The sequence below is a fragment of the Primulina tabacum genome, chromosome 13 (genome assembly GCF_025594145.1).
Source record: "Primulina tabacum isolate GXHZ01 chromosome 13, ASM2559414v2, whole genome shotgun sequence".
Lineage (NCBI taxonomy): Eukaryota > Viridiplantae > Streptophyta > Magnoliopsida > Lamiales > Gesneriaceae > Primulina > Primulina tabacum.
This window is the reverse complement of record NC_134562.1, coordinates 25,670,346-25,695,605: the sequence shown is the minus strand read 5'-3', so window position 1 is coordinate 25,695,605 and position 25,260 is coordinate 25,670,346. Positions and strand designations below refer to the sequence as shown.

The 25,260-nt window shown below is 38.3% G+C and overlaps 1 protein-coding gene and 1 long non-coding RNA gene across 2 annotated transcripts; one reads left to right on the top strand and one right to left on the bottom strand.

Annotated features, from left to right (window-relative positions):
• Positions 1–4,898: 4,898 nt before the first annotated feature.
• Positions 4,899–6,514, top strand: LOC142522821 (uncharacterized). Its single transcript, XR_012814529.1, has 2 exons — positions 4,899–5,110; positions 6,238–6,514. It is a non-coding gene; the product is annotated as an uncharacterized LOC142522821 (long non-coding RNA).
• A 2,785-nt stretch (positions 6,515–9,299) lies between these two features.
• Positions 9,300–10,126, bottom strand: LOC142521940 (uncharacterized). The gene is made up of 2 exons (XM_075625112.1): positions 9,804–10,126; positions 9,300–9,750 (listed from the first exon to the last, which is right to left on the bottom strand). Exons 1-2 carry the CDS (start codon positions 10,124–10,126, stop codon positions 9,300–9,302), a joined length of 774 nt encoding a protein of 257 aa, XP_075481227.1.
• Positions 10,127–25,260: the final 15,134 nt, after the last annotated feature.

Below are 25,260 nucleotides of genomic sequence, written 5' to 3'. Positions count from 1 at the left end.
TGGGGCTTCGTAAGTGTATCAACAACGTTGTCTAATGAAGTGACTCTCTCCACCGATATGTCTCATCTTCCATATTCTCCCGGATAATGTGTAACTTCCTCAATATATGTTTGTATCATTGATTCAACCTTGGATTCTTTTCTCGCGCAACGATGCCAGTGTTGTTGCATTGCACCGGGACTTGATCAACCACGTTAGGAATGAAGCCATAATTTTGGACAAAATTCTTCATCCAAAAAGCATAATTCGTTGCACCTGATACATCTATGTATTCAGCCTCAATGATTGAATCCGTTGTGATGTCTTTCTTGAAAATTGTACAAGAGACAACACCACCATTGTGCTTGAATACAAATCCAAAGATTAGTTCTTATAATCCACATATGATGTGAAGCTAGAATCAATATAGATTTCCAATTTTTATTTTTCCACCCACATAGAATATGAAAAATTTCTTAGTTATTCTCAAGTACGTAAGAATATCCTTTTGAAAGGCTTGCTACGATCTGCGAACTGTTCCGCTCCAAACTATTGCTTTGAGCTGGACAATTGGTTGGTTCTTCAAACAAGTCTACTGAAATCAACTGACTCGTCAGTTGAACTGATTTTACCGATTCAGTTGAACTATTCAGCTGAGATCTTCATTAGTTGAACTCTTCACCAGCTGGCCGGGCTTCTGAAGGTCTTCTGGTGAACCATTTATAAGCTAGACAATCAGCGGAACTGGTCTTTTATACATCAGTTGGACTGGTTCACTTTGGGCAATCAGTTGCCACTTTCATTTTTCGTCTCGATAGCTTCAGTTTTGGCTCGTAAACCGACCAGTTCAAAGCCTGATCAGTTTCAGCTTTCTCACACTTAGGTAAACTCGTTAGAAACTAAAAAACAAGTTTGTTTAATATCAAAATCAAGATTGCGAACATGAAATGTTCCAACATAATTTTTAAGTAGCTTGAGATAAAGTAGATAATCAAGTTTGATTTAAGAATAACTTTTCGGAAGAAGATGCAGTCCAGCTAAATTATTGAACGATAAGCAGCCCACTTGAGTACAGGGCATCTAGCTGGAAACTCGTAAATACATAAAATTAATAACAGATCCTGAAACAGCTCGATCATGTTTCTTAATACCAAAATTGTGGAAAATTCCATATTGTAGATTATAATTATGAGGTGATTATAAAAATAAACTTAATCAGAGAATTAATAAATCTGTTCCAACCAAAACGGTTCGATACAGTAGAAAATAAAATATTGAAATTTATGATTTTAAATAAATTTTATGAAAAAAGCAAAAAAATTAAAACTCAGAATTTTTCAATGTCCACTCATAACATGTTTCATAGCAATCAAATTTATATATATATATATATAAAAATGTAATCATTTTAATTCAATTCGTAATATAAAAATTAAAAGTGCAAATGATAGTTACAAAAATTAAAACAGTCTAAAAATATAACATAGCGATTGACATCAAAGAACAAGCTGTGATGATTATAAAAAAATAAACTTAATTCGATACAGTAGAAAATAAAATATTAAAAATTTATGATTTTAAAATAAATTATATAAGAAAAGCAACAAAGTAAAATGGTGAAGTTTTTCAATGTCCACTAATAACATGTTTCATAGAAATCAAATTTATAAAAAAATATTTAATAATTTTAATTCAGTTTGTAATATAAAAAAATTAGAAGTACAAATGATAGTTAAAAAAATTAGAATAGTTTATTCAATAATCATTAGCAAAAATATTTATAAATTATATCTCAATCATAGGTGATATATGATATTAAAAGGAAATAAGTATAAGAGTCTCGACAAATTATCGAAACTGGGAGAAATTAATTCAAATATGACATGGAGACGAAAATAAATTTTAATGAATTGGTTTAGAGTTTCTATTGTGATTTTATTGTTTTATCATATTTTTTTTTAGTTTTTTTCTTTTATTGAAATATAAATAATGAAAACTCGATGGTCCTTGAGGTGAACCAAAATGTGTATATGATTATATTTGAGTTTCATCCTTACTTTTCGCGATATATATCTCGGTCGACCCAAAATAATACACACTATCATATATATTCACGGTCATTTAAGCATAGAGTAGGTTTCTTGTGAGACAATCTCACGAATCTTTATCTGTGAGACGGGTCAACCATGTCGATATTTACAATAAAAATTAATACTCTTAGCATAAAAAGTAATAATTTTTCATGGATAACCCAAATAAGAGATATGTCTCACAAAATACGACCCATGAGACAATCTTACACAAGGTTTTGTCTCAAGGCATGGAACATATATGTGATGTTTTACCAATACATTATGCAAACTATAGTTGTTTTAATATAATTAGAAGATTCGACTTTTTTTTTATTTTTTTTAAAAAGTATTATCAATGAAATACCACTTAAATTTTTAAGAGAAAAAAAGTGGGCATTTAGATGGTGGAAATAAAATCTCATGAATTATGGCCTACTGTGTGGGTTGGTGAAGTTGGACACATTTCACAATAAATATTGGTGGTTTGGTGAGGTCTTGTGGTAGTTGTAGGTGCAAAATCTCCACACACTAGTGAAAGACTCACTAGTAAGTGACCAAAACACTTTATAATTAAAAAAAAAATTAATGATAAGGTCAAGAAATTATATATTAAAAAATATTATTTTTGTATAAGTGACTTTGGTGCATGTTCTAATTTAGAAAAAAGTTATGACTCACAAGTCTGTTTGTTAATTCTCATTCAAAATTATTTTCGGCACTATATATTTTGAGTATCAAGTAGTTCACAACATCTTGTTTAATAGAATATATATAAGTATAGTTTTGATATGTTGTACAATCACCGTCCACACTTATGTGAGCACTGATTAGTTGACATTTATCTACTACATGTACAATTTTTTTTTATGTTTCATCACATCTAATAGGTTAGTGTCATCTCATATGTACACACTTATATTGATTATACATGTATCTCACCATATTTACTCTTTATTTTCTAAATATTCTAACTAAATATATATTAGATGCCCCATGACACTGTTAGATTAATATTAAATAAATTTAGATAACTGGTTGGTATATATGTGAAAATTAATCATATGATTAAAAGTTTCTGGTTTTATAAAAAATTATAAAATATTGTCTTTCGAGCTATATAATCCCAACATTTGATTATTGAGATATGTATCACTCGAAAAGGAGGCAGGACGTTCCTATATTTTAATTACATACACAGTTTGGATCCCCAATTTTACCACTAATTGTATCTCCAATATAGGTAACTGTTTTTTATATATATACGTAAACCCCGTTTCCATTATCGACATCATAACCAATCTCTCTCTCTCTCTCTACCACAGCCTTTGCTTTAGTTAGTTGGTAGGGTCTCCTTTCAAAGAAAGAGGTAATTAATTTGATTCTCCTAACCATTATATATATATATATATATACCATTATATATATATATATATATATAAATAAATAAATAAATAAAGACACAATTTTGATATAATATACCTCAACCGTAGCAGTGACGACATGACATTAATTTATTGTATGTGATGAAACATAAAAAAATAGTACATCCAATAAATGAATGTCACTTCATCTGTACTCACATAAGTCTACAAGATTAGTTTGCAACAAATCACATACACACACACATATATATATATATATATATAGGTCATTGTATATTGGAGAATATTGCATTTTAATCCTCCAGAAATGAGCAAATCCTCCAAAAATGAGCAATACAATATACCTCTCAATTTATGAACACCCTTGAGGAGAAATTTTGAAGGAAAAAAAAACCATGTCTTTAAAATCATTTGGATATATCAAATATGGCTTTTTATACATATTTTGAATATTTTTTATAATATATATATTTGTGTATATATATTTCTAATTTGTTTGAGGTGATCAAATATTTTAAAAAAAATTAAAATAAAGTTGCTTGTTTAACTATCCTTCAGGTTACATCCCAAAAATTCTAAACACAAGATTCACGCTTCTAAGTATTATGCACGTTTCAATAATCAAGTAAAACACATCACTACAGGTTAGTTAAATACTTGAATATTTAACCTTTCTCAAAAAAATATATTCTTGGCCCTATTTGACTTTTTTGGTTTTTAATCTACATTTTTTTTTACCAATATTTATTTATTCGTGAAATTAAGTTAAAATTGAAATTTATAAAAATCATTATCGGAGTTCAGACGACAACAGAGTTTGTGACTCGAACGCTTGACGAACAACAGAAATATAAAACCTCATTCGCCTTTTCTTCCGGCAGTAGCGGAGCCACATTATATGACGCTCAGGTTTTAGCCTGGATGATCCATTTTTTTTAAAAAAAAATTATATGTACAATTTGTATTATTTGATATGAGCCCAGATAGATCAATTTAAAATATTAAAAAATTATAGAGTTTAAAATTCTAGTACGAGTAGAGTCATATTCCTGACTCCGCCACTGTCTTCAGGCTCATCTTTCTTTTCTTTTGGCGCTTTTTTTTTAATAAAGACAAGTTTTACTAGTACTGCAACTTTACCAAATTTCGAAACGAGCCAAATCGAACTACTTGATATTTGCATGTAGAAAGGAAGTTTGATTTCATTCAAAATTCAGTGACCCTAACAGTAAACAAATTCAAGTCGGAGCCATGTGCTTAACTTAGGATTGGTTGTTGAACGTGAGGCAATGCACAACAAAGTAAACACTAGCTACTCCTCACCTATCAGTCAAATCCCTTCTCACGTGCGAGCCCAATTAAAATAATATTCGATTCTAAACTAGTTCACACGAGCCGTTTCTTGATAATATGTATTTTATTTTTTCTTAGTTTGTCTATAAATAACATGAACTCTTCCAAACAAATCAACACAGTGGCCTTCAAGAAATTTGTTTCACCTCCTATTTATTCAAAGACATCTTTCTTTCCCATTGTGTCAAATTCTCCATTAAATTCCTAAATCACAATGATGCAAAAACCACAAATCATATATAACTTCTGATACGTGCATGAATCCTGTTAGGGATGATCAAATAAGCGATTTACGGGAGAGAACGAGTTTCGAATGCGAAACGGGTGAGTGATATCCATGCTATGCTTGTCCAGTTAGCAGTCTTGCTCGAATTTACCTTTGATTCGTTGTCTGTTCGACCTAAACTAGTGAAAATAGCCTACGTAACCAGGTTTACCTTTATGTGTCGTTATTTTTTTATAAGATTGATTTTCCATTCTACTTGAAACAATTTCGAATTTATTCTTAGAAAACATGCACCATAATTATAAATATACTTAAAATGTATATGAAAATTGTAAAATTTTACTTTAAGATAATGAACTGAAATCGTAATTTGGCCATTTTTATGGTTTTGCTTTGACTTGTATGTAGTTTTGTTTGTCATTTGTGCCAATCATAAACCCATATTGATCAACTCATTGAAAAACTATTTTTTTTAGAAATTGTTAATTTATTTCCAATAAATTAAAAAATCAAGCCATTTTTTTTTCCAAATGAATGCATTTATTGAGAATTTTTTTTCCTATTTCGTTAAATTTTATTTTTACTTCAACTTAATTTTTTAAATTCAAAAAGCAAATTTCGTTTGTAACATTTTTTTTAAAAAAATTAAGTTTTATATATCGTACCAAATGATTTTAAACTGAGACACATGCCGCGGCACAGTTCAAACAATTAAACAGTGGGGGCCCTCTTTTCGGTCTCATGAAAACCAACAATAATAGTAAAAAAAGCATTTGAGAGAAAAAAAAACAAATATGAGAGAGAGTTTGTCTTTTTAACATGATATCTACAGTTTTTTTTCTCTCGAGAAAATAATAGTAAAACTAATTTACAAGGAAATAAAAAACAATCTGTTTCCATAATTTACATTTGGCAAAAATTTACGTGAAACGTCCCTAGGTCGTATTTTGTGAGACATATTTATTATTTGAGCAATCCATGAAAAAATATTTCTTTTTATGCTAAAAATATTATCTTTTATTGTGAATATCGATAGGGTTGACCCGTTTCACATATAAAGATTCGTGAGACTGTCTCACAAGAGACAAACTCTTTATATTTTGTGCGAATTAATTTTGTAAAAGAAATTGACATTAGTATCATAATTAAATAAAATTAATGTCGATGAAATCCATCGATCCAAACAGACTGTGTGTATTGGCAAAATTGATTAAACCTTGTTTAGGTCGAAATGATAACGAACGTAAGGTATAATTAGCGAGGACTGCTGATTTGCCAAGGCTTCGCATGGAGATCAATACCTATAATTTTCTAATATATTCAAAAAGGCCTTCCAGTTTCTGATATTTCAGCTATTTGAAGGAAACAGATGGTAGCATGTTGCCCAACTTTTTCACCATTTTGGGAACTATTCGAGATCGAATCCACCGTATTAGATGGCGAGTAAATGTGTAATGATTGGAACTGTATTGCGAATCTTTTGAATGCAATCTTTTGCTGCAGCAGAATGTGTTAAATATTAGATTTAGTGAATTTATGGTAGGTGGGAAGGTTTACTCTCGATTTTTGTTCTATATAATGAGATGATTAATCCATCATTTTGTTCAAACATATAGAGTAGAATTTTCGGTGTAACATACACTCATCATATTTGCCCATCGACAAAATAAAACACATCGTAACCTAATTTCTATAATAAATTTTTATATATAATTAAAGTTTAGATCCTTATATTAACTTCTAATTATTAATTTGGGTGAAGTTTTATTGAAATTGAGAGTCATACTCCCATTAAATAACTTTCTCGGTCAATTTTATTAGAATAGTTTTTCTAAATAGTCTTTCTTTCTAAATCTTTCAAGTCTATCTTTATATATTTTAAAATTCATACATATATTTATTTATATTTTGGATTTATAGATTACTAAATCACTCCTAATAAAAAGGTATGGAAAAATTAAACTATCCATTAGAAAATAAAAAATAACGTTAAGATAATTATTTCAACTGTTTAAGCATGCAAAGTGCGGAAAATTCACTAGTTTTAGGTTGAGCCTACAAGAGTAACTTATTTTGGCATAAAATGGGAAACCAAAATTATTAATTTATGCCAATATTATATTTCATAAGTAAATTTTATTTAATATACTTAGTAGTAATTTTTTCATATACATTGGAAAATTTGCTAAAGTGTACAATGTAAAAATAAGAAATCTTTTTTTCTTCTATATGAATTGTCATGCCTCGTGACCTAAGAGCGTCGATATCGACGTTGTTCAACAATCACATAATCATCAAACAACAAGAATCGTAGTTTATTATAAACCAGAACCATCATATTTCATATTTTACTCAAAATAATATCTTCTTTACAACAAAAACTCCGAAAACGAAATAAAATTGTGGAAGTGTTTTGCAACTTAAATAAAATGAAAATAGGCGTAACTAAAATAAGTTCTAGAATTTAACATCTGCTTCACCAACCCCAAAATCATCGTTTGCTCTTCATCGTCTAATTGTTCCTCGTTCTTATTTGGTAAGAGAGAAGCATGTACCTTTCAAGACATAACAATATATATTTGGAATATTGACAAAATATCTCATAATGCGAAAGCACCATCGTACTTCATAAACTTATAAGAGTCATGACATAAATCATAGTAAGAACTAAAATTAATATATATAATTTCCATGGTTTACTGATATCAGTATCTAATTTTTAATCCTCTAATAGGACGAGATCATAACAACGGTTATAATCCCACCGTATAAGAACTCATTTCATATCATAGTTCGGAAATACTTCATATATCCAGTTGAATCCTAATAGTGCTCAAAATATAGAATACTTTCAACATAACACAAAATGAATATCTCATGTTCAACGAAACTTAGAAAACTGATACAATTCATACATGATTTATTTTAAAACATAATGATAGACTTAATTTAATTGTGGTGATGATAGTCAAAACCAGTAGATCGCGTTAGTAAAACCAGAAGATAATATAAAAGCAGAAGTTTTCGTATCGCCTTAACAAAGCAGTACTCTTCGAGTACTTATCAGTTTAGAAAAACAGAAGCAGAACTTGACTTCTACTGAATCAGAACCTAATGATCTTATATTAAATGTTATCGTTACTTTACCAAGTACAAAGTATTAAATGCATCATCAATGCTGAACAAAGTCATTTAATACGTTTTACCAAATGTGGTATGAAACAAGACTGATTGTTCTGAAACTTTTTGCAGGAACCTTTTTAGGTAATAAAGCTGATTTTATCAGAAGTTAAAGAAGCCATTTTGTTTATAGACGTTGAATTCAAAACTTCTATAAATACACAAGATCAACGACGTTTATAGGTTACCGATACTGAAGCAACGTTTAAATTCTTTCATATACGAACGTCGATTTGAGCACTCAGAACTTCTCTCTCCTCCCCAACTCTGCTCCTTCGCTAGGCGATGCTTTAGCAGGAAAGTTTAATTTTTCTCCTCTCGAACTCTGCTCCTCTGCTATCCGATGCCTTAGCAGGAAAATTTAATTTTTCTCACTTTCATAATACAACAACATTCATGAACTGAAAAGAAGAACTTGAATTTATTGAATTTCAACTGATTACATGAGAAAATTCAAGATTAAATACATCAACGATAAAATCAAGAATGATATTTCCTAAGGTGGTAAGCATTCCAGGGCCTTTTCAAAGCCCTGCCTTGCGCATTCTCCAAGTAGTAGGCTCCAGAATTAAGCTTTTCGATCACTTTGAAGGGACCCTCCCACTTTAGGTCTAACTTTCCTATCCGCTCTTCCTCAACCTTCCTCATTACCAAGTCTCCTACCTGAAAGTTTCTCTGAATGACCTTCCGATTATAAGACTGTGCAATGCGATTCTTATAAGCTTCCAAGCGAATACTCGTGGCCTCTCTGTTCTCTTCCAACAGATCAAAGTCAGTGGCTCGTCTCATATTGTTATCTTCATCATAAAACATCTCCCTCACTGATTCCAATCCAATCTCAACCAGGAGCACCGTCTCATTACCATAGACTAAACTGAAAGGAGTTTCTTTGGTTTCTTCTCTCAGAGTTTTTTAGTAAGCCCATAATACACTTGGTAGTTCATCCACCCAATTGTCCTTAGTATTGCCAAGTCGTACCTTTAGACCGTGCACCAGCGTCCGATTAGTCACCTCCACCTGCCCATTACTCTGGGGGTAAGCTACAGAGGTAAAGACTTGTTGGTTCTTCATATCTTTACACCAAGCTTGGATCTTAGCTCCTTGGAACTATCTTCTATTATCGGATATCAGTCTCCTAGGCACCGTGTATTTGCACACTATATTCTTCCACAATAACTTCAGGACGTCACTCTCAGTGATCCTAGCCAAAGGCTCTGCTTCCACACATTTCGAAAAATAGGCAACTGCTACCAATAGAAACTTCTTCTGAGCAGGAGCTATAGGGAAAGGACCCACAATATCAATTCCCCAGTGGTCAAAAGGACATGCAGCCGTGATGGTCTTCATCAGCATGGCCGACCGGTGATGCAACCGGGCATTACGTTGACAACTATCATAGGACATCACTAATTCTTGGGCATCATGCGGCACGAAGGGCCAACAATAACCGGCGAGCAACATCTTTCTTGCCAATGCATAATCCCCCAAATCATTTCCACAACATCCCTCGTGAACTTCTCGGAGCACATAATCATCTTCTTTATAACTCAGAGCGGGCCTGTGAAGGATCTTCGATATAACACTTCTGCCACTATCACATAACGTGAACACCTTATCTTCAACTTACGAGCTTCCCTAGGGTCGTTAGAAAGCTTTCCCTCCATCAAATAACTAATTATCACAATCCTCCAATCCTTTTCTTCCTGTTCGACTGCAGGCAAACTTGTGTGAGGGGTGAGTTCAATTTGAAATACCACATATCTTGTCTTCCAACTCCCCATTGTTCCAGTGATTTTGGCTAGAGTGTCCACCTTTTCATTCTCTTTCCTAGGGATATGCTCGAACGTAACCTCTGTGAACTTCTCTCTAATCTTGTCCACCTCTTGGGCGTACTCGATAAGTTTTTCATCTTTCACATCATATACCCCATTCATCTGCTGCGCTACCAGCTGTGAGTCTGGAAAAATAAGAACTCGGTTAACTCACGTTTCTAGTTGCTCGAAGCCCTGCCAGCATAGCCTCGTACTCTGCCTCATTGTTGGATGGTCGAAAGTCCAAACTTACGGCTAACTTCACCTCCACTCCAGCTGGCGAAATCAATACTACCCCCACCCCACTTCCATCCTTCGATGAGGAACCATCCACATACACCTTCCAAGGGTCCTCATTCTCCTGACGCACAGTCTCAGCCAGAAAATCAGCTAAGGCTTGCGCTTTGATAGCTGTTCTTGGCTCATACTGGATGTCATACTCTCTCAGCTCAGTAGTCCACTTAACCAAATAACCAGACATATTTGAATGAGTTAAGATCCTACCCAATGTACTGTTGGTGAGCACCGCAATTGGATGAGATAGGAAGTAGGGTCCAAGCATCTCGCCGTCATCACTAAAGCCAAAACCAATATTTCCAACCCTGAGTATCTTATCTCTACCCCTTTGAGTGCATGTGAAACATAGTAGACTGGCCGTTGAGTTTATCCCTCTAGCTTGACAAGACCGAACTCATAGCTCCCTCGGTGGCAGATAAATATACCCACAAAGTCTCACCTACTGCCGGTTTGGCCAGGACAGGAAGCTCAACAAGGTACTTCTTCAATTCTCAAAAGGCCTTCTCGCAATCCGGACCCGATTCAAATTTTTTCGCCTTACGCAAAGTCCGGAAGAACCGTAAGCTTCTGTGAGCGGACCTCGAGATAAACCTCGCCAGCCCAGCAATCCTCCTATTAACTTTTGCACCTCATTGGTTCCTCGAGGAGAAACCATATTTTGTATAGCTCAAACCTTCTCGGGGTTAGCCTCAATCCCCCTCTCTGTAACCATATAACCCAAAAACTTCCCACTCCTCACTCCAAAGACACATTTCTGAGGGTTCAAATTTAGCCCATAGGACCTGAGGGTGGAAAATGTCTCCACTAAATCAGGTATCAACTGGGTTGAGTCCTTTGACTTCACCATGATGTCGTCCACGTACACTTCGACATTCCTTCCCACCTGCTCTGAAAATACTCTATCCATCAATCGCTGATACGTTGCTCCGACATTTTTTAGTCCGAAGGGAATGACCACGTAACAGAAAGTTCCTTCCTAGGTAATGAAACTCACTTTATCTTGGTCCTCCACAGTTAAGGGGATTTGGTGGTACCCTGATAAGCATCCAACATGCACAGATATTGATGTTCATCGGTGGAGTCCACCAACTGATCTATTCAGGGCAAAGGACAACAATCTTTAGGACATGCCTTATTGAGATCTCTGAAGTCCACACACATCCTTCACTTTCCTGAACTCTTTGGGACTATGACGACATTCGATAGCCAAGTAGGAAATTTCACTTCTCGAATGTGTCCAGCCTCAATCAATTTTCCCACCTCTTTTCGGATAACTTTATCTTTCTCAGACCCGAATTGTCTTTTTTTCTATTTTACAGGGCGAGAATTAGGCAAGATGTTCAACTGATGCTCTGCAACATCTAGAGTCATCCCTGTAAGTTCTTGGGCCGACCAATCGAATCCGCTGAGATTAGCCTGTAAACAAGTAAGGAGTTCTTCCCTGACCCTTGGGTCAAGGTCCGGGGCTATTTCTGAGCGTCTTCTTTTCGGGCCCAAATGCTATGATCTCCGGATCTTCATCCATCACCTCCTGAACCTCCTTCTTTACCACGGGCAACCCGCTTCTTCCCCTTCTAATCATATTGACCTCCACACGCGCCCTCTTTCCCTCTTTCTTCACTATTCTTTCATAACACCGACGCGCGACTTTGTGGTCTCTGCACAGGACTCCAAACCCCTTTCCCACATGAAACTTAAGCTTCTGATGATATGTGGAAGCTACAGCTCTGAAATCCATTAAGGCTGGGCATCCCAGAATTCCATTATACGCTGATGGTGTGTCAACCACAGTAAATGTTATCATCTTTGTTACCTGCCGAGGCTCATGCCCCAAAGATAGAGGAAGGACAATTTGAACCAACGGCGGAATGTCATGTCCTTCAAACCCATACAGAGGAGTAGAAACCGGCTTAAACTCAAATCCTTCCACCTTCATCTGATCTAGAGAGCTCTTGAACAAGATATTCACAGAGCTTCCATTATCAATAAAGATCTGTGCCACATCGTAATTGGCAACGATGGCCGTCACCACCAAGGCATCGTTATGTGGAGCCACAATGTCTCAGAGGTCTTCCGGCCCAAAGCTGATGACAGGATCCTGGGGCAAGCCCGCACCCCTAGATATCTCAAAGTTTTCCAACCTTCTCTCATGTGCTTTCCGAGCTCGCCCGGAGTCTCCATCAGTAGCACCTTCCGAGATCATATGAATCATTCTTCTCATATGGTGGTTGTCTTCATTCCTTCCCCTCCTCGGTTCGATGGGCTCCTGAGGGACATCTTGACCTCGACCTTCCCTTCTCTGGTTCCCGACCCTCTGATTTATCCATGGAGCACCTCGACCTTGCCTAGGGGACGCGCGAGATCTCGGTTCACTCCCGGATGAGGATCTTTCTTGTCTAGCCAGCGGCGGAAACCTAGCACTGCTCTCCACTCTTTGTGACTTCTCTCCCTTCTCCCCTGATTCCCTCACCTCTATCACTTTATCTCGATTCTTATTCAGAGGAACATGTGATGAGAATTGTCCTCTACCTCTAGTTTTGTCCTCCTCCCTTTCACCTGCACTCCTCTTCCTACCTCCTCTCTCCGCCCCCTCAACTCTTCCTCCCCCAGGCCACTGCTCCATCCTCTTATGTCGCTGGACGTCTTCTAGATTAACATATTTTTCCGCCTGAGATAATAGATCATCATAACTTGATGGAGGTTTCTTGACCAACGATTTAAAGAACTCCCCTCCTCTCAGTCCTTGGGTAAAGACACTTATCATGATGTCAGGGGTAGCTGCTGGTATTTCCAACGCTGGACAAATTCTCGCAAAGTTTCAGCTTCTTATTGTTTCATCACGAACATTCTCAAATAGTTTTTCTGATGCCTCTTGCTACTAGCGAATCGGTGCAAGAAAGCCGTAGAAAAATCCTCAAAAGACTGTATGGAATTGGGCTGCAAGATGTTAAACCATTGTTGGGCTGACCTCACCAGCGTGCCCAGAAACACCCTGCACTTGACCCCATCTATGTAACAGAGCCACATTCTCAAACCTCCCCAAGTGTTTCTCGGGGCCAGTATGTCCTTCGTACTCTCCAACATTTGACTGTCGAAAATTTGGAAGGAGCCCTTCTTCTAAAATGACGAGTGAAAAATGATTTCCTCTCTTGGGTCCGGCGCTCTGCTTCCCAACTGCTGCCTCAACATTCGTATTTCCTTCCACATCTCTCCCATCTCAATATTCTCCCCACTTGAGAGGGGCTGTGTCTCTTCAATCCAATTCTGGTGACCCTCAGCATTTTTCTCTCGCTTCTGGCGAGTGGCCTGTTCTTCAGTATAAAGAGACTCTTAGTTTTTTTTCATGGCCTCGTCTACTGTCCGGGTATAAATTGGCCCAATTGTTCCAGGGTCAAGTTCCCCACATTCTCACTGGGAAGGTGTTGTTCAGCTCTTGCCTCATGACGGGTCGTGTCTCGTCTCAAGACGAGGTTGTTCGGGTCCCATCTGAGGACGCGATGATGCTGAGTTGATTCTTCTGCTTCCTCTCCGGCCTACCATCTCTACTTCTCAGCTCAAATTTCCCACTGACGACGTCAAGTGATACTCACTAAAAATTTAGGGTTCGATTCCAGCGAGTGACGCTAGTCAAGACGCGGGCTTCAAATTTGCTCTGAGCCAGAAATCACAAAGAAGACCGTTAGAAGAGGGCCTGGAGGGTGTCCCGGCATAGCCCCTCCGACGCTCAAGTCACAGACTGAGGATATAAGGGGAGAGTAGCTAAGGGTGCTGCTGAAAAATAATATAGCGAATGAATGAATCAAACACTCAAACCTGATATTTATAGGATAATACATGGGTTTGTCATGGGCCTGCCTTCCACCTGGGCTAGAGATGGCCCGAGGGTCCCAAATCTGATTTGGGCCTAACCCTAGTGGGCCCATCTCTGGGGTATCAGTCATCAATAAAATCAAGGCTCAACATATAATGCAATGTCGTGTCATGCATGAATGCTACATATATACAAAAAATATGTGTCTGTAAAATAGGTTTTTATTTTCACGCATCGATGTTTATATAATGTCACAAATTAATCCACGTAGACAAATAAATGTCATATAATCCACGTTCAACTAATATAAACACTATGATTACATACTGTATATTATCTGGTAATAACATACATTTTCTTTTTGAATTACTTGAGGTATAGATCGAGCTTGTAAATCACGAAAACTCTATAGGAGTGTCAAAAAATCATTTATTTATATCATAATTCGTAGTTTATTTCATTAAATATAGAATTTATATTTTGTATGATAATCACTCTTTTAATTTAACTAATTATAAGTCTTGAACCATTCAAGTTAGCATGACTGGAATAATATATTTCAAACAAATAAATATTTATATATCTAGAATCAAAGTGTAACTTTATTAAATTCTTTAGGCATAATAATATCATTATTATTTCTCAAAATTATCTAAAAGTCAAAGGAACCATTAGATTAAACCATAGTAGCTACTTATTAGCTCTAATCTTGATTATCATAGCCATTATGTCCTAAACTTTATTTAAATGATTTAAGTTTCCAATTCCAGTAAGTTTCAATGGCAAAGTTGAAGTCATATGCGTGACATCATATTTTGAAAACAAATAATTTAACATGTAATCATGTACATATATATAATTTATATACAGTAGGCTTGCATCTTGAATCAATATAGGCTATATTATTTTAAAGCCTAAATTTACACAACCATAAGCATATTATTTCATAAGAGATTTCATACTTCATTTTCCTTAATACTAAAAAATGCAATAGATAATTATAAATTTCAGCCGAGGCTTGCAACTTAAAAAAAAAAGTTAAGTGAATACGTGTGAATGTGATGATTTCACTTTATTTCTTATTTCTTCCTTCATATATTAGATTATTCTAGGGTTTAGAGAAGACATAATGTTTGTGCAGGAGACAATAGATAAACAACCATATATTTGCTTACAAGGTGGATGTGACATTTATTATATTATATGGCTTTTTATGTGACATTTATTATAATTATATTGTGTTTAACTTATCACTATACTTGCATATTTATTTTTTTCTTGTATTATGGTGTGTGTGTAACGTTCGAAAAACCAATCCACGTAAACAACATGCATGTAAAATTATTTTAATTTCTTAATTGTTTTATTTAATTGCTTTCAAATGCTAGCATGATATTTATTACATGATTAAATATATTATTGCATAATTAAATGATAAAAAGACGTGATTTCATGAAATTAAGGATTTTACCCGAATATTGGATAATAGGCAGGGAAAAAGAGATCGGGGACGACCAAGATAAGAATATGTATTTTTATTTAAATAATGGCAAGGCTTCCTAATATGATTAAAAACGATTTAATTTTTTTAAAAATGTTGGAGTTCTAATTATCTTACGAGTCGAGCTCGATTTTTCCCGGGAAGCCGGTTTTGGGCAAAACAAGGAGTTTTAAAAGATCAAAAATATTATTTTATGGAAACTAATTTTATAAACTTTTATTATTTAATTAATTAAATGTTATTGGGCTCAATTTAATCAATTTAAGTAGGCCCAATTACCCTTAAGTTGCAAGCCCAAAACCAAAGCCCATTTAACTTGCAAATTAAATTATAAATATGCTATCTAGGTCCTTGAAACCTCATAATTCACCTACACCAGCCGAAAAACACACAGCACGCAGCTACAAAATTCGAAAATAAGGTTGGAAAAGAAAAGCTTGTGTTCTTCGTCGTCCGGTCATCCAACGTCGCACCCTCGCCAAAGATCGTATAGTCGAGCGTTATAAACGCAAAGACACGTTTTCTAAACTCTTTTAAGATCATACAAATCATATTATGCATGATTTAATTGTTGATACATGAAAAATTTAGGTGTGTGAATATTTTACGGTGGCACGTTTATTTTTCAAAAAATACGTTGATTTTATGCTTGTTTTGAAAACGTTTTTGAATCTAACAGACACGCTTCCAATTCATGGTAAATATGATTAAAATATGGTTGAAATATGATAAAAAAATTTAGGGAACCAAGCTGGAACCATCGTGGGTTAAGGGAATATAAGAACCGTGTGAGTGTATTGTGTTGTGCTTGGTGAGAGGGATCTGATTGTTTGCATGGGGTCACGGGGCTGGCTAGGGCTGGTTGGGGGCTTGACCAGGGTCAGGTTCGAAGGCTAGGTAGGGTCCTATTGCGGCTAGGGTTCGAGCTAGGGGCTGGGGAAGAGTCCACGTGAAGTGGGACTCTCCCCCATGTGTTGTACGCTGCTGGACTTCAGGAGAGTGGTACAGCGGGGCTAAGGGCGAGTCGGGGTAGCTCCAGGTCCAAGGGTAATGGGCAGGAGTCGGGCTAGGGGCTGGTGCTGCTGGCTCATTGCTGGCTCGAGCAAAACAAGGGGACCGCAGGGCAGCAAGATGGAACGCGCGCAGCTTCTGGTTCTTGTTTCAAGTGGTTCGATGCAGGGGTTTAAGGGGCTGGGCTGGTTTGGGCTGGGTTTGGGCGTGGTCCAAGAATGGTTAGGGTCAAGTGGGCTCGGTGGTGGGTCGAATTGTAACGTACCGTACTTTTACTACTTAAAAATTTGCGGAAAAATTAAAAATTTTCTTAAATAAATCGTGAACCCTCAAAATTTGATAAAACAACTGTTCGTCCTCAAAAATTGTTGCAATAGAAAAATCTCAAAATGATGTTTACCAAAAATATATGCTCGAACCTCAAACAGTAACATAAAATCAGAGTAATTAAACATTTTCATAAAAGCTTAAACTTGGGCGGTCCTCGGGTTTAGCCTCTTACTCAGTCCAAGCTTGCTCCTTGGTCCCCATCCCTTGTCTCCTCGAAAACATCCTCACCTGCATCGATCAAGTCTAGTGAGTCTAAAGACTCAACACGTATAAACTGGGAGTAACAAGTACTACATAGTAAAACCACATGCAACTTTAAAATAGAACATACATAACTAGAAACCAGAAATTGCACTGAACATGAACATACGTACATAACTTAGACGTGCCATAACGTGAAAACTTTCATAAACATGCTTGCATACTTGTACATATATAAACATACATGAAATTCATTATTTTGCGTAGAGGCATGTTTCAAAGCAAGTGACCCATAACATAATTCGCCTGATCAGAATAAACCACAGTACTGGGCTGACAGGGACGAATCTACTGCCACATACATGAGATCCCCGTTCATGCTTTAACGGGCGGATTGGTCCCCGTTCATGATTTAACGTTTTCCAATCCTGATCTAAACCCGTTCATGCTTTAACGGGGTGGGTTGGTCCCCGTTCATGATTTAACGCTTTCCAACCCCTTACATACATTGGTCACAAGACATTTAGCATACCTCAAAAACTTGAAAATAATTTCTTGCACGTCGACATACTTACATGGCGTTGAGGGATTCGTTGGATTTCATTTGGGGTCGCTGCTGCACAAACTAACATGAATTTAAATACTTAACTTGCATAGCTTAGACGTAGGCGCACGTGCTCACACCTGAATTCAGTAAATAACTTAAGACATTCTAGAACACTCGAGACTTGACCTCTTTATAAATTATCGTACTAACCCAAGACATGAAACTCCCAAAACACCATTAGAATTTCCCAAGATATATGAAGTACACGGACCCCGTGCCTGGGTTCGTGTATGGGTCCGTGTAGGTTTGCAAAAGAAATGCTCGAAAAGAATTAAGGACACGGACCCCGTGCTAGGGTCCGTCTAGGGGTCCGTGTAGGCTCGCAAATTTTATACTTTCAAGGAAAATGAAGGCACGGACCCCGTGTCAGGGTCCGTGGAAGGGTCCATCTAGACTCGATTTACTGACACTAAGGAGGAAACAAGGGCACGGACCCCGTGTCAGGGTCCGTCGAGGGGTCCGTATAGACTCGGTAAAAGTAAACCAACAGAAAGTCATGTACTCAAAGCTTATTTCTCCAAATTCTACCATCCCGATCATGAATCGACACCTCAAGATCCGTCCTAGAGTGCTAGAACACTCATTCAACTCAAACGAACGTCCCAAAACAACGACGCCCAACTTACAACGCTATTCAACTCATGAACACGAAATTTGACATCAAAATCAATTCCTACGATTTCTAACTCAACCAAGTGCCTAAAGACACGAAACGAAATACCAACGTACACCCCAACATCATTCTCAGTATACCTAAACGCAGCAATGATCACCCATCGATGCCCAACGAAGCCTGCAACAAGAAAATCTCAAGAACTCATCAATAACATAATTTTCTGAAAACGCAGTTTGAGCAGTCCAACAAAAATGATCATAACTCACTCAATTTTTATCCAAATAATTCGAATTTACTGTCAAATCGAAGGTATCAAAAAGTTCTACAATTTTTGTGTTGAAAGTTTTCTCAAAAACGCGACCGAAAAATCGCAGTATTTAAAAAGACATAAAAACGTGAATTTAGATCTGAAAATGGTTTCAAAAGTGTTCTAAACATAATTGCTCAAACTTCTACACATCACACATGTATTTTTACGCATAAATAACAACACAAAGCATAATATGACGAGATCGATGTAGAAATAACAGTATATACGTGCCTTTTGATATTAAAACTCATGATACGGCAATACCGAAGCGGAGACGGAGTGAGGCTTGATCCGGGACGATGGTGGCTCGATTTTCTTGAAATAAAATCCCCGAAACTGCCGATATTCTTTGAAGGGAGGGGTGGCTGCTGAGTTCCTCAAGAACCCTAGGTTTTGCTCTTTTTTTTAAAAATAAAAATCTGAATGTGTGTGTGTGTTTTTTGGTTTCAGTGTGTGTAAAGGTGTGTAAAACGTGTGATTAGTTAATTAGGGAGAGTAAAATTTGCTTAATCAATAATTAGCAAGGTAATTAAAATATTACTCTCCACTAACCTCTAATAAAATTCTCTAATTTAAATAGAATGCACAAGTTCTAAATCTTTAAAAGTTTTCAATTCATAAATTCACTAAATAACTAATTTAGACTTTAAAATGCCTAAACTTTAATTAAACCTCTTAAAATGCCCCAAGCCCAACTTAAAATAAAATACCACGTTTTAAAATTACCAAAAATCGTCCCCGGTCTCATCTCCTCGATCCCGCATAGAATAATCGCCTGAAACATGAAGCTCGAGAAAACATATTAACGTGCATCACATAAACATTAAAATAATACAATTTAAATAAATCATGCATCACTAAAATCATTTTAAACTTAAATAAACTATTTAACAATTTAAATAATGCCTGGGTTATACGTGTACTGAATTTGGGCACTACAGTTCCTCCCCCACTTATAAAAATTTCGTCCTCGAAATTAAATCTTACCAAACAACTCCGGGTAGCGAATTCTCATGTCTGCCTCGGCTTCCCAAGTGGCCTCCTCCACTGATTGATTCAGCCATCGGACTTTGACCAGCTTGGTCACCTTGTTCCGAAGTCTACGCTCCTGTCTGTCTAGGATTTGGACGGGTCTTTCCTCATATGACAGGTTCGGAGCCAACTGTAAAGGTTCATAGCTCAACACGTGTGAAAGATTAGCTAGATACTTCCTCAGCATTGATACATGGAACACGTTGTGCACCCCGGCCAGATTCGGCGGAAGGGCAACACGATAGGCTAGTGTCCCAACTCTGTCCAGAATTTCAAGCGGTCCAATAAACCTCGGACTGAGCTTGTCTCTCTTTCCAAATATCATAACACCCTTCATGGGTGCTATCTTTATAAAAACATGATCGCCTACGGAAAACCCGAGATCTCTTCTCCTCTTATCTGCATAGCTCTTTTGGCGACTCTGGACGGTCTTCATTCTGTCTCGAATCTTGACGACCAAATCTGCAGTTTGCTGAACTATCTCCGGACCAAGTTCTGCTCTCTCCAACTTCATCCCAATGTATTGGTGATCTGCACTTCCTTCCATACAACGCCTCGTAGGGAGCCATACCAATGGATGATTGAAAACTGTTGTTGTAGGTAAACTCCACTAGAGGTAGCTTTGATTCCCAAGTTCCCTGGAAATCGATCATACATGCTCTCAATAAATCCTCCAAAATCTGAATCACTCGCTCAGATTGGCCATTTGTCTGCAGGTGAAAAGCGGTACTGAAAAGCAACTTCGTCCCCATGGCTGCATGTAGGCTCTTCCAAAAGAACGATGTAAATCTCGAGTCCCTGTCGGACACAATAGAAACTGAGATCCCATGCAACCGAACTATCTCCCTGATATAAATCTCCTCATACTGCGTCATGGAGAAAGTCGTCTTCACTGGCAGGAAATGTGCTGACTTGGTGAGTCGGTCCACTATAACCCAAATGGCGTTAAATCCTCTGACTGACCTCGGCAAAGCAACCACAAAGTCCATTGTAATATTCTCCCATTTCCACTTTGGGATAGGGAGTGGCTTAAGTATTCCTGCTGGCCTCTGATGTTCTGCCTTCACCTGCTGAAAAGTGAGGCATTCGGACATGAATCTGCGGATGTCTCGCTTCATCCTTGGCCACCAATACAAAATCTGCAAGTCCTTGTACATTTTGGTGTCTCCTGGGTGAATGGAATACGGAGATGCATGTGCCTCTGTCAAAATATCCTCTCTGATCGAATCAACGGTAGGCACCCACATTCTGTCTCTGTATCTCACAATACCATCTGACACTGTGTAGAGTACACTGCCCTTAGCTTCGTCCTTCAGCCTCCATTTCCGTAACTGCTCATCTGAAGGCTGACCTGTTCGAATACGGTCAAGAAGGGAAGATTGGACTGTCAGATTAGACAGCCTCGGAGCTCTGCCCTTGCGATAAACTTCTAAACCAAACCTCTGAATCTCAGACTGAAGAGGTCTCTGCACTGACAACTGTGCCACAAATGCGACTTTCTGGCTCAAGGCATCTGCCACTACATTAGCTTCCCCCGGATGGTAGCTAATTTCACAGTCGTAGTCTTTTACTAACTCCAGTCACCGTCTCTGTCTCATATTTAGTTCTTTCTGGGTGAAGAAATATTTGAGACTCTTGTGATCAGTGAATATCTGACACTTCTCGCCATACAAGTAGTGTCTCCAAATCTTCAACGCAAAGACGACAGCGGCTAATTCCAGATCGTGAGTCGGATAATTCTTCTCATGCATCTTCAACTGTCTGGAAGCATAAGCTATCACCCGACCATGCTGCATCAACACTGCGCCTAACCCGAACTTAGATGTATCGGTGTATAGCACAAAATCTCCTTACCCTGTTGGCATGGCTAACACTGGCGCTGAAATAAGAGCTTGCTTCAAAGTATCGAAGCTCTTCTGACATTCATCGCTCCGAACAAATTTAGCATTCTTCTTGGTCAGTGAAGTGAGTGGCACTGCTATCGAAGAAAACCCCAGAATGAACTTACGGTAGTAACCGGCTAAACCCAGAAAACCGCGGATCTCTGAAGCATTCTTCGGTTCAACCCATTACTTAACGGCTGCCACTGTCGCTGGATCCACCTCAATTCCACTGCTAGACACTATGTGACCCAAAAACGCTACCTTTTTCAACCAGAATTCACACTTACTGAACTTTGCAAATAACTTACGACCCTGCAAGGTCTGCAAAACTGTCTTCAAGTGCTGGCTATGCTCCTCCTGGCTCTTCGAGTAAATATGGATATCGTCAATAAATACTATGACGAACTGGTCGAGGTAAGGTTGAAATACTCGGTTCATGAGGTCCATGAAAATAGGTGGAGCATTCGTCAGCCCAAACGGCATCACTAAGAACTCGTAATGCCCATATCTGGTTCTGAAGGCTGTCTTGTGAACATATGTGTCTTTCACCTTCAGCTGATGATACCCTGATCAAAGATCTATCTTAGAGAACACGGTAGCTCCCTGCAACTGATCGAACAAGTCCTCGATCCTTGGCAATGGGTATTTATTCTTGATCGTCACCTTGTTCAGCTCCCGGTAATTGATGCACAGCCTCATGTTCCCATCTTTCTTTTTCACAAAGAGCACTGGTGCGCCCCACGGTGAAAAACTGGGGCGGATGAATTCCTTGTCGAGAAGCTCTTGAATCTGCTGCTTGAGTTCTAACATCTCAGCTGAAGCTAATTGGTACGGTGCCTTGGAGATTGGCACTGTGCCTGGCATGAGATCAATCGCAAACTCCACCTCTCTCTCTCTGGTGGAAGACCTGTGACGTCATCAAGAAAGACGTCTGGGAAGTCTCTGACTACTGGCACATTTGATAGTGACGGAGTGGGTAGGTCAGGTGCTGAAATGATGCTGGCCAAGAAAGCCTGACACCCCTTGGAAATAAGTTTCCGCGCCTGCATGCAAGAGATCATGCGAGGGAAACTTCTCCATCTGACTGGTTCAAAAAAAAATTGCTCCATACCCAACGGTCTAACCAATACTGACCTTTTCTGAAATTCTATCAGGACTCGGTTCTTCGTCAGCCAGTCCATTGCCCAAAATGATATCAAATTCTGGCACTTGTAACACTATCAAGTCTGCATACACTAGGTGGCCCTGCAGCTCGAGATCGATGTCTCTGACCACGCTAGTAGCTGATATTTCTTCCCCTGATGGGACTGTTACTGAATAACTCACATCGAGTCCAATGGTCTTGATATCCAAGTGACTAGCGAACGTCTCCAAGATAAATGAATAGGTGGCTCCTGAATCTATCAAGGCCTGGGTAGCTATTCTCTTGATGAAAATATTTTCTAGGGGACGTTAGCACCACACAACTTATATCACAAAGTTCTAATAGTAGTCTTAAGCAGCAAAAGACACCAAATTTCCACCTAACATCCTAATAATCCCATTTCAAATAAACATGCAAGGCGAAAATTTAATACTGTACGGAATTAAATAAGTTACCCGTCAGCAGTGCAGTGTCTGGGTTCGCCTCTTGTGCTTGCATGGCGAACACTTTGTCCTGGGTTGGTTGCTTCCACTGTGGGCACTCCTTCAACATATGGTCAATAACACTTGCCAGACCCATACAAACACTGCCCCGGATGCTGGCGGTTGCATTTCGGGCACACTGGGTACTCTCCCGGCCTCTGAGGAGCTTTCTGCTGTTGAATTGGACCCTTGCCCTTTGGCGGTCCCTGATATGGCTTCTTCCCTAGCGGCCCCTGGAACGGCCTCTTAAACTGAGGTCTTCGTTGCTGTTGCTGTGGAGGCTGATAGGGCCTCTTGCCCTGCCTGTCGGCCTCGATATCCCTCTGATCCTGCTCTGCCGCCAAAGCCCTGGACACGGCAACTGCATAGGTAGTAGGACCAGCAACTCGAACATCACGGCGCAATATCGGCCGCAATCCATCCATAAAATGTTTCAACTTGCTCTGGGCGTCATTACCTACGAGGGGCACAAAGTGACACCCCCTCTCAAACTTCCTGACGAACTCTGCAACACTACTGTCTCCCTGTCACACTGTCATGAATTCCCTGGTTAGGCGAGAGCATACTTCCTCAGTGAAGTACTTGGAGTAGAACACCTCCTTAAATCCATTCCAAGGCAACACTTGCAAATCGACTGCCACTGACGCACTCTCCCACCATAATCTGGCGTCCCCTGACAGAAGGAAAGTGGCACACCTGACCCGGTCTGCGTCTGGCAGCTCCATAAAATCGAAGATTACCTCGATGGACTTAATTCATCCTTCAGCTACCATCGGGTCGGTGGTACCCGAAAACTCCTTCGGATTCATCCTCCTGAATCTTTCATACACTGCCTCCGGTCTTGGCCTCTCCCCTGCGTCTACTGTAGTCTGATTCCTCCCGAACTGCGCGAAGAATTGCGTCATACATGCAAGCATCTGTGCCTGCATGTCCGGAGGTGGAGGTGGAGGAGCGTCTCTTCTCTCCTCTCGAGGCTCTCTGTCCTCATCCCTTGCTTCACGGTCGATCACACGTCTAGGAGGCATACTGTTCCAATAATTGACCCAACACGTAAACCCCACATGCATGAACGTGATATAGACAACATAAGATGCACGTACTTGAGCTTTAAAATATGCACATGCTGAAATCAGAACTTAATGCTTACTAAATAACAGGTGTGACCTCGTGAGCTTCTGCGACTGGCAGTAGGCGTAACCCTTAACAAGAACACCGCTCTGATACCAACTGTAACGTACCGTACTTTTACTACTTAAAAATTTGCGGAAAAATTAAAAATTTTCTTAAATAAATCGTGAACCCTCAAAATTTGATAAAACAACTGTTCGTCCTCAAAAATTGTTGCAACAGAAAAATCTCAAAATGATGTCTACCAAAAGTATTTGCTCGAACCTCAAACAGTAACAAAAAATCAGAGTAATTAAACATTTTCATAAAAGCTTAAACTTGGGCGGTCCCCGGGTTTAGCCTCCTGCTCAGTCCAAGCTTGCTCCTTGGTCCCCACCCCTTGTCTCCTCGAAAACATCCTCACCTGCATCGATCAAGTCTAGTGAGTCTAAAGACTCAACACGTATAAACTGGGAGTAACAAGTACGACATAGTAAAACCACATGCAACTTTAAAATAGAACATACATAACTCGAAACTTGAACTTGCATTGAACATGAACATACGTACATAACTTAGACATGTTATAACGTGAAAACTTTCATAAACATGCTTGCATACTTGTACATACATAAACATACATGAACTTCATTATTTTACGTAGAGGCATGTTTCAAAGCAAGTGACACATAACATAATTCGCCTGATCAGACTAAACCACAGTACTGGGCTGACAGGGACGAATCTACTGCCACATACATGAGATCCCCGTTCATGCTTTAACGGGCGGATTGATCCCCGTTCATGATTTAACGCTTTCCAATCCAGATCTAAACCCGTTCATGCTTTAACGGGGTGGGTTGGTCCCCGTTCATGATTTAACGCTTTTCAACCCCATACATACATTGGTCACAAGACATTTAGC

Excerpts from the sequence above, each read along its gene's own strand:
- LOC142521940 (XM_075625112.1), bottom strand. The coding sequence starts at position 10,126 with ATGAATGGGGTATATGATGTGAAAGATGAAAAACTTATCGAGTACGCC. Across the intron at positions 9,751-9,803 it reads GCTCGTAAGTTGAAGATAAG|GCCCGCTCTGAGTTATAAAG; the intron begins GTGTTCACGTTA and ends GATCCTTCACAG.